We start from the raw sequence: 17,908 nt of genomic DNA, 5'->3' as shown, positions 1-17,908 counted from the left end.
TGTTGTTTTTAATTGCCGACATTTGTGTAGTACTCTTCTCTTTTGAAAGAGCAAGTGGTTCCAACAGTGGTGCAGAATAAGTCAATGCTTCAGAGATCAGAGCTGATAGTTTACGCCTGCCAGATGCTTCCCTTCATTGTGAGGTACAGGAGGAAAGCACAGGAGAACAAAAAGGATTTTAGAGTGTCCTTGAAACTGAGAATGCAATGGTTTGATCATACCTTTTTCTCTAGAGAAACTGGAGTCGTGATGATAAAGCCCAGTCTACAATTTTATCACTTTAATGACAATTTTATTCATTTAAATGTATTTCTGGATTTCTTAAACCCTCAGAAAGTAATTACAAAAGACTGCTGGCATTTATGGCTATGGGTCCCTGAATTTACACTTAGGTTTGAATGTAATGTTCCTGTTTGCTGATGTCCCTCTAATGGCTTTATAAGCCAGCAAGCAGAAAACAATGAGCATATATGCAGGTAGAATTTAAACCATCTGTATGCCATAGAGAAAAAGATAGTTTGCTATTAACAGAGTTTTTGCGATCTCAAATATTAATTAGCTAATACCTATTTTGCTGCATCTGATAGTGGAGCATACCTGAGAGGTATCAATATTGTAGAATTAAAATGGGACATAAATGATTCATAGCAACAGTCATTAGAAAGCATATGATAAGCAGCTTTGCTATTAGAATATCTGCATATCACTCAAACGCTCTGAGTATGTTGTAGGAGGCAGGTACGGAGAGCGAGCAACTACTCAGTTATGCTGAAGATGTGTTTTTTGAGAAGGATAGGAATGGCTCTGATATATTGCAAGGTAGTTATCAACATGCCTCCACCTGGGCTTTCCCTTGCTCTAACCATAGGAAGAGCCTTAATTAGATATTAGATAAAAGATTTGCCTTCTGAGTTCAATTGGTCAAAACATTAACTGATCTAAGTCAGAGTAGTGTCATGCTATGGTGTGAAGCTATGGAGATACATCCCCTAAACCAGCTATGAATTTGCTTGAGGAATATGGGACTGGGCTGTGTGAAGTCCCCAGTAGGCAGAATAATGCAAAGGCAAGGAGAAGGGAAAGAAACAGATCAAAGAACTAAAGAAAAGGCAAAGATGACAGGAAATAAATATTCTGTAGAGCCTTCTCATACAAACTTTCCATTAACTTCAACTAGATTGCCTCTGCAAGACCTGTCATACTTATATATATAGAAGACAAAAGTGATTAGTAGACAAATACTGAGTCACAGAATGGTTTGGTTGGAAGGGAGCTTTAAAGGTCATCTAGTCCAACCCACCTGCGATGAGCAGGGACATCTTCAACTAGATCAGGTTGCTCAGAGCCCCATCCAACCTGACCTTGAATGTTGCTAGCGAGAGAGAATTTACAACCTCTCTGGGAAACCTGTTCTAGTGTCTGGCCACCCTCATTGTAAACATGTACTTCTTTAAAAAAAGGTTTATTCCTGGGATCCATAGGGGAACCGATAGTTTCCTATCCTTTTCAGGGTCCAAAGTGTCATTTTTAGCATCTCACTTACCATTTTTAGTGTCCAAAGCCTCATTTTTAGGGTCCAAAACTGTCTTTATTATCCAGGGGTGGGGGGGTGGGGGGGTGGGGGGTGGAGTTAGGTCCCATAGTTTCATTTCTAGAGCCTAAACCTTCATTTTTTGTGCAGAAAGCCTTATTTTAGGGTCCAAAGCAACATTTATAGTGTCCAAAGACTCATTTTTCCTTTCCGAAGTAATAATTCTGGCTTCCTAAGCTCATTTTAGGCTCCAAAGCCTGTTTTTTTATGGTCCAAAGGCTCAGTTTTAGTTTGTAAAGTCCATTTTTAGAGTCCAAATATACAATTTTAGGGCCCAAGCCACACCTTGAGTGTCTGAACTATCATTGTTATGGTCCAAACCACACTTCTGGGGCTCAAAGCTTCTTTTAGAGTCCAAAGCTCTGATTCTAGGGTTGAAAGCCTTATCTTTATGGTCCAAACTCTCATTTTCAGGGTCCAAACACTCATTTATAAGATCCAAGTCCCACTTTTAAGGTTCAGTAGAAAGGGAGAAAAGTGTTGGGATCAGAAGAGATCTGGAACAATGGTATGATGAAAAGAACTGAAAACCCATAGATGGGGATTTTAAATCATACATATTTATTTCTGAATCCAGCATGTTCATACTTATATTTTAAGACTTTTCCTCAGCATTCATCGCTGGTGTAACCCCTTTTGACTTTCACAGTTACACCACCAGTGAACTTGACCCTGCACATCCAACTGCAGTCATTTTTTCCCCAGTACAAGATAACTTTCTGCTTATTCACACTCAAGCGAACATATGGTGGCTTGATTGGGGCAAGAGGTAGAAAATGCGATTTCTTTCTGACTTTCACAGTGTTATGTGAAAGTCCAGACAATGAAGCCTGGCTTCAGACACCTCAAAGTGTTGTGATAGGCAAGGAAGAGGGTCCAATTAAATATTTAAGTGGCCAGGCCCACTTTGCTGCTGCAGCAGTGGATAGATTACACCTGGTGAAACCTGGTCTGCAGCGGGGTGGTTGGTAAGTGCTGGGTATGAGGAAGGTGCAGAAAGGAGTGTGCTGAGGAGGCTGCTGCCATACTATGGTCAGCAGGGAATGGATTTGGCACTGCTTCTGCCTCTGCCACTGTGACTGCATCATCCTGTGCCGAATGTCTTGTAGGTGATGGAAACCTCTTTGCTGCCTTGCACTCCCCATCCCTTGCATGCTATGCTCCAACAGGAGCCGTCTCAGGAAGGGGGAAGGGATGTTTGGACCAGGGCATTTTTTGCATGGAAATGTTCTCTGCTACCATCTGGTTGTGCTGGGAAATCGCTTGCAGTTGTAACTCATTGGTGGATTGTTTGTCTTTTGCTTGCTTTTAGTTGTGGCAGGTGGGCAGTAGGATGCTGAGGTAGTATTTGAAAGAAACGACCCATTAGGCTCAGATGATGCCAGCATTAGTCGGGGCTGTTAAATCAGAAGTCATTACAGTGAGAATATGGGACAGTGACTTCTGAATCAGCATGTTGGATCTCTTCTGTCTTTATTGTTAATGAATAGCATCTGTACTCATGGAATAGATATTGGTTTTAAAAAATAAACAGGAACTAGAACAGACTTTTATACCTGCTATAGTTATCTGGATTGTTGCCTATTCTTTTTCTCCATAATGGCCTGCCTGTGACTGTCGATTCTTGTTAGCTTTTCTGGAAATGAGGATGTGTAGGGTTGGGCCATTTGGCTGAGAAGGGTGAGTGGATTTACCATGACCTTCCTAGTTAGTGGGACTTGCTTCTCTTAAGCACAGAGCTTGGCTTTTGGTGTGTGAACAGGATCAGGTTGATTCGTATTTGATTTTTTTTCTTGTTTATCTGCTGACTTTATTAGACTTGTAAGTTTATCATCAAGGTCTACTACCCATTTCTAATGATGCTTTTTCATAAATCCCCAAATATATATCTATTTAGTCATGTTTCATAGAAAAGTCCTCTGCCTTCCCAGCACCCTGTCCAGGTGCAGGTGCCCATCCTAGTTGTCTTACAGCAGTGTTGGGGTTTACATCTTGGTAAAATGGATCTTAACCGTTAACTAGGTGCAAACTGTGTGTTTGTAATGTGGTGTTTTCTATGTATACGTGTTGCTTTGATGCATGTATGGGGCCCTGCTGTTCTCCATATTGTGGAGAAGACAGCCCTGAAGAGTTTCCTGTCTCACTGGAGAGAGGAAAAGGAAGGAGATACTTAAAAGCTGAGAGATTTGCCCTGCAAGGTAATATGTGGAGTTGGGCCAAAAACGGACTGTGGTGCTTTAATTTCTTGGGTGCTGCACCAAGCTACACTATATATATTTTTTCCTGATTTAATATGTCATAAGTCTTATTGTTAAATGAAATTAGAGATTATGTTTGACCAGCTAAATGTGTAATTATCAGCTGATTAAACCCCTGTATGTGCCGGTGGCTGGGTTCTTTTTCCATGTGGCTTCAGAGATTTTCAGAGATGCAATTTGTACCAGAAAAGGGTTGGATTCCTGCTTTTTATTTGATCTAAGGAATTCTAAGTGTGAACTGGGTATAAACAGGTATATGCATATATATATATGGTATACAGGTACTCGTGCAAATACACACACGGCCACACTTACCTGAATGAAGATACTCAGTTTATACTTCATGAAACAGGTGCATGGGGCTTGAGATATCAGTGAGAAAGTGCTGTCTGAGCTCAGCGATGCTTCTGCTGCAGAGCAGGAGGCCAGCATTGCCAGTGCTCCCTTCTTTGTTGGGACAGTGCCTGGCAAACTGTCACCAGAGTGAAACAATTAATATCCTCATTAAAACCAAATTCAGCAAAATATCTTTGCAATCTAAGCCATATGTTTAGATGGTATGTATTGATTTACATCCTCAGTTTCTCTGGAGCATCAACTGCTTGGGCTTTGGCTGATGATATTTGGTGGTTTTCGTAAAGCTCCATTATTGCCTGGAGGCACAAGATTATGAGCTAATCTTAACCTTTATTGAAAAGTTTCAAACCTGGATGTGCAGGAAAGTAGGCTCAATGCACATCCTAAAAAACAGCCAGAAAAGGAGGAAAAAGAAGAACTGAAGTGCTTGTGGGCTTGTTTATTTAATACTAATATTTTTGGGGTTCATTTAATGGGTTTTTTTAGCTAGTCTCATGGTCCTGAGTTTTATGGATTGCTTTTTTTATGTATGGCACTGATGATATCTTGGGGCATCATCTTCTCTGTGTGTGTTTATAAAGCCAGCAATGTTGAAATCACACCCTTAGAAATTCAGTGGTGCCCTCTTTTCCTCAAGAAAAAAAAACAAACCACCCAAACCCCCTATTCCTATAGTTTTCCATGCACACACCATTTTTCTCAGGCAGTTCCCATAACAAAATCCATCAATCATCAACTAAGCAGGATGTTTACTTATCATGAAAGGGCCTGCAGAAACAAGGCTGATTCTCTAAATGCAGTAGAGCCTCTGTATCAGCAGCCCCTGCAAAGGAGGGAGGTGCCGCCGGTACCCCCACTCGGTGCTGCCTGGCAGGTGGCTGCTTTATCTGCCTCTGTTTCATTAGTGCATAATTGAGCAGTTGCTGAATTAGTTCTTTCTTGCTCAGAGCTCAGCACAGCAAACAGAATCCCCCCGGGATACTCCAGTTCCACCTCTCCCTGCCCTGCATGGAGGTTTCCTGCGCTCATCTTGCCGGCCGTACTCGCTTGGAAAGCCAGCGCAGCAGAGGGTCTGGTCCTGTCCTGAGACGTTCGCCAGGCTCTGCGGGGCTGGAGCCTGATCCAGTTAGCTGTGTAGGCATTGCCTTCCGCTTTCTGGCATCCTGAAGGTCTGGTGCTTGAAGCACTTCCCTGGGAAGTGAGGGACCAAGCTTCAGCCACCTCCCCTGCCCAGGGGGAACTGCAGCTTTCATTCATTTCCCACCTCCCCCCACCTGGACAAGCTCATGCTATGCTAGATCAGTGTGCAGGTTTTATTCTTCCTGTTAGAACTGAGCTACTGAGAGAAAAATAATTCCCAGTTCTCATGCAATTCTTATATTTTACATTAATCAGTCACCAGATAAAATGCAGGGAGTCCCAGACTGAACCCATGGACATCCCACCCCTGTTGCATGCCCTAACCACGCGGATGCAGTCCCACTATCCCAGGCTGCGTTCTGGGGGAGATGCTGACCCCAACAGCCCTGGAGTCACCTCATTGTGGAAGGCTTCCTGTTTGCACAATCACCTATGCGTATTTTTAAATTTCTTTTAAAGCTAGTTGTGATGTCTTTTACGTGAGAGGTAACCCAAGCTGTGCTTCTGAGCTGAGGCACTGACGCTGAGATAAATGCACTTGAGCCATGTCCTTTACATATTAAATATGATCCCTGCTGTCAGAGTGTAGTTGCTTACTGCAGGAGCTGCTTTAGCACCATCTCATCTTTATTGCATTCAGAATGAAAAAAATGTTTTTCTCCTCCAGCTCAACCAAGCCACCAGCATGAAATATTATCAAATGGTATGCCAGTGCCATGACGGATAAACAGCCAGGATCAAACAATTGCCATCACACTTTATGCAAAATAACTGAATTAACAGCTTTAGCAGTTGAGTTAAGGGCACGCTGTTTTCATGTTGACGTGTTCAGTAGTACTTCTGGTGAATTGAAGATAATTTCTTTCTAGTCGCCTTGCAGCATAGCCTTTCTATTTGGTAACTCCTCTCTGGATCTCGTGTTTTCCATCCTGCTCAGTGCAATGCACAGTGGTGTGGGACCCATTTTTGGTTTGCCTGAAAAAAAAAAAAAAAAGACTGTGCACAGTGCATACACCTGTGCATGTGTACTTGTAGGAGGTGTGAACTAACCACACGGTAGGGCACTCCCATGTTAAATACCAGGCTTGTTTTTCCAGCTCTGTTGCTGTCCTTAAATCTTATCTACACCAGAAAGTTTCAGCAGTGAATGTTAAATCACATTTTAGTTTAAACAAACAGGCTTCATACAGACCCCCTGTACTCACACCCTTATTTCAGCTTAAGGAGGGCCTGTTTCGTGTTAGACTAAAGTAATCTTACAGGTAAAAGATAAAAGTAAAGCAATTGCAATCTTGGGAATGGTGTTTTTTAAGAACTTCTAAGTTGGGAATTTCTGCAATTCAGCTGAGTTGGTACCTGGTACACACTGCTCCTTGTCCAGTGTAGTATAAGGTAAAATGAGGTTGTGTAAAACACGGCTGGGGATGGCTTTAAGAGGATGTGTTTTACCTTGTGCTGCCACAGACTTGCAACACTGTCAGTCATCAAGGGACAAGGGAGGGAGGTGGAGAAGTTTGCTGGCACAGAGCTGGAAATGCTCATTTGACCACACTCTTCCTGCCTTAGGTCAAACCAAAACTTATTTGGTCTGCATCAGAGTAAGAGTGCCTTAGCTGACCTTTTGCATAGGTTTAACTGTGTCAGTAGCAAATGTCACCTGCAGGTAAATTGATGCAAACAAATTTTACTTGTGCAGATATGGTCTGAGGGCAATCGAGTCATGCCACTTCTGCCTCACAGCATCGGTGAAGGTTAATTAAGGCTGATAAAGTTCTTTGCAGCTCTCTGAGGAAAAGTTTGGTCCATGTGTACGTGGTATTATAGAAGGTATTTAATGTACTCTGGTATAAACGCTGTAGAGTCATGCAGCCTGTGAATAACACTCTCTGAAACTCTTTCTATTTCATTAATGTTTAATAGGAAGGAGGCAAGCGCTGCCTGAAAGCGGGCTTTGTCTCACTGCACCCAAACCCTCCCTTTGCTGGGTGTGTGTGGCACTGTACCCGAACCCTCCCTTGGCAGGGTGTGCTCCCTCTCTGCCAGGGTGGCTTTGCTTACTGTGATTCAAACATCCAACAGGATCCTGTATGGAGCAGCAGGCGCTCTAGTGCATAGTTAATAGCACAACAAAAGTCTAATGTCATTAACATTTTTCAAACTGAGCCACTAGTGACCCACAGATGGAACTGCCCCATTTGTCCGCCTGTCCGTGCTTGGTCTCAGCCCCCGCGTCCTCATCAGATGCTGTCCCCACAGCATGCCCGACATGTGAGCTGTTGCGTGTCAAAGGGGGCAGGACGCGCATGGTCCCAGACCCCCGGCGTGGAAACACCATGGCAGCACGCGTGAGGGGCCCATGGCTGCACCCGGCTGTGGCCATGGGGCGCAGGGAGCAGGGTGATCCCTCTTCCCAGTCCTGTGGCTCACCACGGAGATGAAGGTCTATGTGACCTGCCATGTCATCCAACTCTGGCTGCACTAGCTTGGGTCCCAGAAGTCGGTAGGCACCCTGCTTTATCTATGTGCTTTATCTAGGCTAATTAGATGGGTGCTTTGTCCAGGGTAATAGTCTCTACTAATGAGTTTGATCGCAGTGTCACTTGGGCAGCTGCCACCAGGACAGACTGAGGAGGCCAAGAGCAGGCTGAGGTCCTCGGGCAGGGGCTGTTTGAGGCTCTGCAGCAGCAGTGTGATAGCCCAGCGGTGGGCAGGGAGCCGAGGTGGCAGCCAGGCTGTGAGCGGGGTGAAGCGGTGGGGTGAGGAGATGGCGATGACTTCCCCGCTCTGGCACTTGCCTTCGCCCCCACGTTGCAAGGCTGTTCTGCCTGTGGGGTGCTCCGGGGTGGGATTGGGCAGTGGCACAGCTGGGGGCAAGGATCCCCCCGGCAGCGGGGGGGTGAAGGGGAGCGGTTATGGTGAAGACAGCAAAAGGCAGTGTGCAGCGGAGCTCAGCGTGGGTTTGCACGTTGGGGCCGGGGGCTGGCAGCAGCCCAGCCAGGGCTGCCCCCCACTGCCTGAGCACAGGGCGGGGGGGCCAGGCTGTACCTGAACGGGGGCGCTGCGACCAGGGCTGCTCAGAAATGCTTTTGACAACTGTTGGTATTTGTTTTCTGTTGGAAAACAACAATTTACTTGAAAGATGTTTCTGTGGGAAAGAAAAGATTTGCAGGGACTTGCTATTTGGAATGATTTCTTCTGTTCTGGTCAAGATAAGCAAGTGTTTTGGTCACATCCCCGGGATATAAATGCCGATGGGTCAGGCCTGGTGCCTGAACCTGAGTCTCTCACAATCCAAGTATGTGCTAAAACATCAGGCAATGAGGGAAGAGCTGTCTGTCTGTCTCGCCTCTTTTCCTCCCATAGTCTGCTGTGCTTCTTTTTGCACAAAATTATCATGTTCTGTTCATATGCAGAGCAAGAATTTTCAGTCATCTCAAGAATTTAAGGCTCTGATATATTTCTTATTCAGCTGTGACTCTGGACCCTTTCCTTAGCTCCCACCTTCATTGCACTGGTCCATAAGCACTATGGAGGCTATAGGGGGTTGTAGAAACCCCACCTGGGGGCTGCTTCCAGTGCATATCATGAATGAAAGATATGTAAGTGGGTTAGATTGGACCTTCTGTATTGAAGAAGCACAAAATCCTGGTTGGTCAGGGAAATGCCTGATTTTGCCACTTTCTTGACTGCGCGCAGTCAGTGGTGCTTGCAGTTGTAGCATAAGTAAAAGAGGAAAAAGAAATGCTGCTTGGGGCTGCCCCAGCAGGAGAGAAATGATGGCATTGTTCCTGCTTGCTCGTGCCTTCCCACCACAGCTATGCCAGAGTTGAAGCCAGAGCATGGGTTTTCTTTGGGTGACAGCTCTGGTCCTATTTTGTGGCTGGCTGTGGGACATGTTTGGACATGGACATGTTCAAGCAGTGGCAGGGCACAGTGGTACGGCATATGAAAACCATCACACCTGCTATGAAGCAGTGCTCTGCACCAGGAGTTCCTCATTGCTGCTGTCTTTAGGGACAGCTGGGGACAGGCAGAGTGGGTGCTGGGGCGGCTGAGTGGGAAGAGAAAAAGCAAACACGGAAAACATCCATTTGCTCCCAAAATCTGCCTCAAGCTGAATCACAAGATGCTTATATAAAAATGCAGTTAATTATTACAAAGCAATGAAGTGAGGAAACAGACATTCATAGCATATCTCCTGCATTAATTAGTTGCTAAAAATGTAGATCACAACAGCTGTGAAGCTGCAAACAGGTCAGTAGCAAAACTGTGTCTCCTGGTTATTGTGCTGAGAAGTGCTCTTCTCTGTGAGACTGTTCCCAAAGGCTGTCAGGGTCAGGGGTAGCTCACGGGGCAACTCGAGAAGCATGTTTGAATGAGGATGCCATCAGCAAGAGCACTTAGTGTTCATGTCTGCTCTGCTCAGGTTTGAGAAATATCTAGAAATGTGGAGAGTAGTTAAACGTAGAAATCCACTTGAATTTAAAAAACCCTCAGTCAAACAGGTGTCTGATGTATGCGCGCTGCAGAGCATACATATACAGTCCCAAGTGTAAAAATAATCCCTGCTTTCAGTATCTGCATGAGCTTTGGCCAAGCATGCTAAAAGCAATCTCAAGGACAAGAGAAACAAGAGGTTCCACCATTACAGAGATAGAAGTTATTTGCAGACTTCACATCAGATGGTGGTGAGCCTGGGTCTGCTGAGTAGTCTGGATTGGGACCGGGGGGAAATCCAGCAGAACTGATGTTTGTGGCAATGAACAGACCTGAAAGTTGGGTTGGGCTCTTAAGTATATTGGCCAACCTCAGGCAAAATCTTGGTTGCCAAAACAGGTTGCATCTAACCTTTTTCTTTAGGGTTTGCAAATTAAGGTTTCATATCACTACAGAAAAACAATTGGTTTAAATAAGACCACAGGCAGGATGCCAGAAGGAATTACTTCTTATGGTTGTGAGTAACTCAAGCAAGACTGTAACCAGTGCCAAACAGAACCGGTGTGTTTCCCCACTGGTGGCAAGAAGAGCTGTAACCTCACTGGCAGCAAAAGGTGCGACTGCCCTGAACACCCTGTTATTCCAAGACAGCTCCACATGCAACTTTCCTCAAACTCTTTTCCAACCACTTCCAATCAATACAAGCCTCTGCAGGAACAGAGAACAGCTGTCCCTGTTCCCACAAGCTGTGACTGACCTGTGCAGCTGGTCTAGGCTTTCCTTCAGCATTATCTTACCAACTTTTACTCCACCCTTTCTTGTTTTACACAGGAGAGAGGACAAGCTACCTATTACAGGTTCATCCTCCTCTTCTGTTTGTGCCTGCCTTTTTTTTTTGTCTCCCAGCTTTGTTAGAGTACTTCACTTCCAAAGCACTTTAGGAAGAAAATTGTGCTAAACAAAACTAATGCGCAGAAGAGGACATTAAAAATATCTTAGGATTGGGTATAAGTGAAGATAGTTCACTTCTTGAATGTCTCACTACCGGTCACTGGTAAAATAGAAGAAAAGTAAGTTTGGGAAAGATTTAAATGAATGAATGATGTTTTCCTGCAGTGTGTTAGTCTAAACCTGTAATCAGAGAAATCTAAACCTGTAAAAGAGAGGAATTGGTCATTACTTGGGAAACACTAATTGTTACATGTCTCAAGATATTGGAGAGAGAGTGAGGCATATTGGGAGCCATGCAGTCATGTACCCTTTGCATCTGAAAAGTTGTCTGGCTGTTTAAATTAGTGTGCAAATACAAATATCTGCAAATTTTTCACCAGTTATGCAGAGTTTTTGAATGTCGATTGTTTACTGAGTCAGGCCTGAAGTAGCTTCTTTTCTTCTGATATTTTTTCTCTTGTTTTTGTCTGCCAAAAGAGGAGGGTATTTCTATAGAAACTATGAAGAAATTGGCAATTTCAAAACATAATTAGGAGCTTTATGTACTTCATTTTAAGGACATTTCACACTATGACCAAATAATAATAAGAACAAAATGCTGCCAACTGAAATGATCAGCTGGGGTTCTTAATGTAAAAAAAAAAACAAAAAACATTAGGGACTGTTAATGCATGGAGCTCATCTCTGAATAAAGGAGTGAAATTAAGTTATTTCTGTGAAGTGAGGGGAAAAATTTCCAGTAGCATTGTCTGAACTGACTTGTGGTCTGCCCTGGGAATATATCAGGTATTTGCTGTACCACAGGCAGATTTTTAAAGACGGTGTCCATTTTGCAACCATGTATTGCAACCAAAAGCTGTGTATTTAGTATCATGTGTGGTCTTAATCCTGCAAGCATACGCATACATACCAGAAAACGTAAGGAAACTCATTGAATTAACTAGGACTCTTTTGTGTTGAAAATTGAGATGGACTTGTTTGCAGATGCATATGCATCTTTCATTTACTTGCCTGCTATGCAAGGTCAGCTTGAGAAAGCTCCGGGTGATAAAAAGCAACAGTCTTAACTTTCAGATGCGTTTTGTAATGTTGCCTTAAAAGGATTTCCTTAGGCTTCTTTCCAAATTGGTTTGGTTGGATTTGTTTGGTTTTAAACCTATGTATCTAGTTCATAACAGTGCCCACAGGAAAAAGGAGTTGCGTTTTTTTTTGTGTGGTGTTGCTAGTCTGGTCTTTGATTCCTTCTGCATGTCTAGTATTAGTCGAACTGGCCACACTGCCTCATTTTTCTAGGCATTTGGCCCCAAGAGGAAATTTATGCCAAAGTACCAGATGAAGATGGCATCGTTAGAGCCTCCTATATACTTTGACATGATTTATTGCCTTTCTTGTTCATGTTGGTGCTGACTTTTAGTCCTCTTCCCACGCAGAGTCTTTATACAAGGGCAGTTTTCTCGTGATGAAATTATATGCAGTGATGAGCATGGCTAAGGCTTTTCATGGTGGAATTTGTTAGCCAGTGAGGGAGGTGTAACTGACTTAAGCCTTGAAAGTCTTTCACCCAGAAGTCTGCTTACTGAAGTATCTCACAGGTACATGTATGTGTACAGGACAAGGTGGGTGTTACCTGCACACACCAGAGCCAGGGAGCAAACCGGTGTCACTGCTAACTGTGGGGACCCTGGTCCAATTCCACAGGTTGGGGATGGGACCTCACCTGTCTTCCTACTGTGTTCAGAAGTTTAAATTCACTCTGTAACTGCTGCTCGGGGGTAACTCTGGCCTTCTTTCACTTCAGTAGTGAAGATGCAGAGTACGAGCATTCATGCAGTAACATGGCATCCTTGTTACACATTGAATACCTTACATGTGAGCCTTCTGCGTTGTGCTTCCCAAATACCTGCTAAGCTTTTCCCCAAGGCTTGTTTCCAAAATAATCACCCTCAGACGCACCCCCATTCATTGTTTCTTGTGATCTTTACAAAATGTGGCATTTCTGTCTAAATAGTTTGCTAGAGGCCTGTGACAAACAATATTAAGTTGTCAGTTGTGAGGCATTAAAGAAGTTAACTGTCATTATTCATACCCAATCCTAAGATATTTTTAAATGTCAGGGCTTTTTACTCAGTACTTGTCACTGGCTCCATTTTGGGGATACCCAAAACTGGAGTACATAGTCCCAATTTTCAGAAAGTGCTGTGTTTCCTTTCTGCAAACATTAGTCCTTAAACATGTTTCAAAAATATGCACAAATTATATCAGAATCAGTCAATGCTCTGGAATTTCTGACTGCAATCCATTTCTGCCATCTTTCCCGTTTTCACACAGTCATGCTTTCTAAATTCGATTTCAGATACAGAAACATATACAGAAAATGGAGAGAAATATCCTTAATGGTTTGTGAGTGATATATTTGGGTTTGCAAGTGTTTAATTCTGATTTGCTCTTGTTGGATAACGTTTAAAATGATGAAATTTAGCACTTGATAATGAAAAAAGTATGGTAGACATAATAACTTTCTGCATATAACTGATCTATTTCTCGGTGATGTTTATGAGGAAAATTGCTATTGCATTCAATAGAACTATTGTTTGTTTAGTTCCAGTTGATCAATGGAACAATCCTCCTTCCACCACATGCAAGACCACTGTAGCTTGTTACCAACAATTATTTTTATTTTCAGAATAATTCCTCCTTTCAAAAAATGACATGTATTGTCAGTGTGCTTGATTAAATGTCCAAGAACAAAGATTAAATGATCAGAGTCGAGAGAGATGTGACTTAAATGGCGACATGTGTAGCTGGATTTTGTTGGTGAATGCCAGTGAAAGCTCAGCTTGATGTGGATCCTGCAGAAGCAGAAGACCAACAGCACTGTAAAAAGAAAATCCACCTTTGTAAAAGGCTTATTTAATTTTGCACCTCCTTGCACCTTCCATCACGTAGCTTCTTGATGCCATCTCAACATCAGAGCAGCACTAGCTAGCATGTTTGCTCACAACGTCAGCACTGTGGTTGAATTGCTGTGCAAGCACAGAATAATCCAGGGAGACTAGATCTGAACCCTGTAGAAGCTAGAAATGTATCCCAGTGCGATGGACTGTCCTTCCACAGGATATCTTTTGCAACACTATGGGTCTTCACTGGTGCCAAGAGATTAGTATGTACTCTACAGCTACCATGATGCCAAGTTTCTGGACAAATCTGCTCATCAATTTAGCCATTAGATTCTCCTAATGGAACTAAAAATTTATAGCATGTGATGATCTGTCTAATAGGAAACTAAAAAAAAAAAAAAAAGACAAAGAGAGTACAATAATGCGTGAAGTTTTTTTTCTCATAGTAAGATGGAGAAGCAATTAATCTGAGTGGCACTGTTTTTTGAAAGTCAGCCACATTTACTTTTCTAATAGCATTTTCTCATTGTTTCTGTAGGTCCAGCTGCCCAGCGCCAGGTCCAGAATGGGCCATCTCCAGATGAAATGGAAGCACAGAGAAGGTGAGTTAATCAGTTATGGTAGAGTTCTAGTTTGTAACTTGGATGGACGCACAGTCCTTGCTCACCGATAAGCACTGTTCATTTTCCTTGTACCTGTTTTAAGCTGATTCTGAGTTTTCCATAATTATTGCTAATGATTCTGTAGTGACTATTAAAAGGTGAAGTGAACTGAAGGTCTAGGTAAATTCTTTGCTCAAAGACAAGCAATGTTCAGAGTTAAAGACAAAACATATTTAAAAGCAGTTTGTAGAGAGTGTGTTTCCTCAAGCACATTAAGAAAGCCTAAACTTACCCTGTTCTGGATCACCTGCTGGTGGTGACAGTCATATTGCCCAGGGAGCATCTGATGGATCATATGCGCTGTCAGTAACAGTTTTGGCCCATTTTTGTGTATGGCTATTCCTATATCATATGCTGTTCATATGCATACGTTTTGCTCTAAACCAGGACAATAAATGAAGGTGTAGTCATGCCCTTCACCTTTACCCATATGTCAGACTTAGTGCCTTTATTACACATGGCCTTTTCTCTAGCCGCTAGGAGTGGTCTCCTTGACATCAAAGGGAAGGTGGACAGGAGTGTCTGTCCTTATATGCCTGTGTCCATAATGAAATTATGAGACCCATTTCATTTTGGTTTTGGTGATTCAGCCTTGATTCTTGTAGCAGCAGTAGAAATCCCTATAGCGGCAGTATCTTCAGCTTCCTCTGCTGAGTATAGGAAATGCCTATCCCATTCTGGACAAAGTCTTCTAGTCTGACTGTTAGTCCACGCTGTCAGAGCTGTGATCCGCCTGCCCAGCATCGGTGGTATCCGCACCAGCAGCACTGCTTAGCCAGGCTTGTGCTTCCTTGTTGGAGTACAGGCTTGCGCACACAAGAAGCGCACCTTTGTTACCCATATTTCTGCAATTCTATATTCACTACAAGTGTGTTTCTGCTACCATATGAGAAACAGTGGAGACTATTCTGCCATAACGCGCATAAGCTGGTGAGCCTCACTTCATCAGGAGTGCGCTGGAGTACAGAAATCAACAGGACCTGTTACTGCTCCAAGTTTAGTGCCTGGCATTGCTTAAATGAGGTGTCTGCCTTTGCTTCTGTAATGAGAGGAGGATCAGCAAGTGCAGCTGGCTCTCCAAAGGACTTGACCCAATGTTTGGTTCAGATAATAAATAGCTTCGTAAGGATTTTAGTGGAAGCAGACCTGCAGGGGCCGTTCAGCACCAAAGCTGTCAGACGTTGGTCTGATGTGACAGGCACTCAGTGGGCTCTGCCTTGGTTTGTAGGTTTGACTGCCCTTGCAGGGGTAGCCTTCCACGGCTACCGTTCTGACTGGTCCCTACACGAAACCGTGTATAGGTCATTTAAGGCAAGGCCCTTACACAGGCTGTGGTGGGTACTTAGGATTCTCTCTTACCTTACGGTTTTTTGGAGGGGGAAAGTGTAGGGCAACTAGTTTCCCGTGCCTTTATTAATAACTCTGAAAGGCCTGAGATTCAGTAGGGATTTACGTATGACTATTAAATGGGTCAGCGGGTAATGGTATTTCACTTGAGATTTGTCAGATGTACTTTGGGTTAGCAGAGCTATCATAAAGGTCAGAAGAGAGCTCCTGCTCGCCCAGAGGCAGGGGGATGATGCCTGTCCCTGCTGCCTGGCTGAAGGGCCTGATCCAGCTCTTCACTTAACCAATGCAAGTCACTGATTCTTCAGACCGTATGTAACTCAGACCTAAAATTTAGGTGTCTAGTCTGTACATTTGAAGTGCAAGCAACTTAACTACATTAGAAAAAAACCCACATTTATTGTTTTTAATTTAGAGACAGTTTTACTGTCTTTTGGGTAGGTAATATTTGACTGCTACAAGGCACATGGTCCTGGGAAAGCTTCTTCTGCTCCGCTAGACTGGAATAAGCTATGCCAGTAGATACACTCAGATATTACTGCATCTGCACTAGAGGATTTTCAGCTTTAATTACGCTGATGCATTCTTTAAGCATAGAGCAGACCTAATTTTGGACCTAGCTTTTTTTTAACATCTTGTAAGCAGGCAAAGAAATGAAGTTATGGTAACTACCCTGCAAATTTGTCTGTTTAAAAGGTTTTTTAGAGACCTTTATATAAATGCTGAAAGAATATATTTCTTGGTCAGAGTGTAATTTGTCCCCTCTTATGCTTTACTCCTTGCATACTCTTTAAGCAGCCTTGTGCCAGTCTCAGGCTTTATTTAGTTCTACTGGAATAAAGTTGACTTCCGAAGGGTGTAAGAACTTCTCCTTTTAGCACCTGTGGAGGGGTCCATTTAGCATGTATAAACTGCTTCTGCTTAAGGGCAGACAGGGCTGGAATGAACCCCAATGATTTCAAATGGCAGTAGCTGACCCTGTCTTTGTGGAGCACCCTGCACCCGTATCTGCTCTGCAGACTCTAAGGACATGGAGACGTCTTACCCATATTTCTTTCCTCGTAGGGGACAGTATGCTTAGGAAACTCTCAGTACTTGTGTTTACAATTTAAATTTTAGCAGTACAGTTGATGCTGTTGCATATGTGTTCAACCCATAGCTATCAAGTAAGACCCAGGGTATGTACTGAAGTAAAGATTTTTATTTATTTGGTTTAAAGTATCATAGCTTAAGTGAAAACAGTTGAATCGACCAACTAAGACTGTTCCTCAAAACTGTTTCCCCTTTACACATAGAAGAATTTTCTCAGATGACTATAATAGTTTTCCAGAAATTGCCTATGTTTGATGGCTTGCATGTCCTGAATATAAAGCCAGTTTAGGATCGATCCCTCCACAGTGAAATGATGGATTTTCCTTTCCCATCTATGGAATTAGAATTGAAATATGGGAAACTTGTTTTGCAAATTAAGACATCCTTTTTTCCCTGCATAATATAACTTTATTTTTCTGGACTTTTTTCTTAAAAAATCTTCTATTGGTATGTAAATAAGATAGAATTATTTAAAATTGCAGACTCGGGAAAGTACAAGTAAAAATGTAACAGGAAGATCTCTCTGAAGTATTACGTAAGGAGTCGAAATAGGAGTGTTGCTTAGAGTTAAGCTTGCCTTACTGTACAGACCATGAAGTCAAGCTGTTGCAAAAAAAAGAAATCCATATGCAGCTAAGACTGGCTCAAACATACGTGGAACAAATTCAAGGCAAACTTTGCCTCAAAACCATGGAAGAAAATTATAATAAACCTTATTACCAAGCGCTTCAGTAAGGTAATTTCAGAGTTACGTTTTAGTATTGCTGAAATCTTTAGTCCATATCCATGCAGGTGGCAAAAAGACTGGCAAATACTCTAGGTTTTCGCTATTAATCTTTTTAACAAGAGCAATGCCAGGGTGAGTTTGTGGCAGGGGTCAGTGACAGCTGCAGAGGTGTTGCAGTGTGCGAGAGCAGACCTCTGCTGCTAGACCCCGGGAACTGCACATCCCGGGAAAGCAGAGCCCGGGTCAGTGTATTTCCCTATGTATTTCCAGGCCTGGGTAGCACGGGAGCTAGCAGCTCCCGGGGGGAAAGGTGCCAAAAAATCAGCAGTGCAATGTTGTGGTCAGCAGTTGTGGAGGAAACACATAGCCGTGGTGCCCGTGGCCGCGCTGGCAGGCGCAGGTGGTCAGCGAGGCTGTCCAGTGCCAGCAAAGAACTTGGTTGCATGCAG

General features: G+C 43.3%; 1 protein-coding gene across 5 annotated transcripts in view; it reads left to right on the top strand.

Annotated features, from left to right (window-relative positions):
* The window catches only part of EVL (Enah/Vasp-like), a 132,222-nt gene that overhangs the window by 97,625 nt on the left and 16,689 nt on the right, over window positions 1-17,908 (top strand). For all 5 annotated transcript variants that reach the window (XM_040600396.1, XM_040600398.1, XM_040600397.1 and 2 more), the window contains exon 4: window positions 14,170-14,233. In XM_040600396.1, coding sequence (XP_040456330.1) covers window positions 14,170-14,233 — 64 coding nt within the window. The remainder of the gene's footprint in view (window positions 1-14,169; window positions 14,234-17,908) is intronic.

The sequence above is a fragment of the Falco naumanni genome, chromosome 7 (genome assembly GCF_017639655.2).
Source record: "Falco naumanni isolate bFalNau1 chromosome 7, bFalNau1.pat, whole genome shotgun sequence".
NCBI classification, from domain to species: Eukaryota; Metazoa; Chordata; class Aves; order Falconiformes; family Falconidae; genus Falco; species Falco naumanni.
The sequence above is the reverse complement of the archived record's forward strand: the minus strand, read 5'-3'. Positions and strand labels throughout refer to the sequence as shown.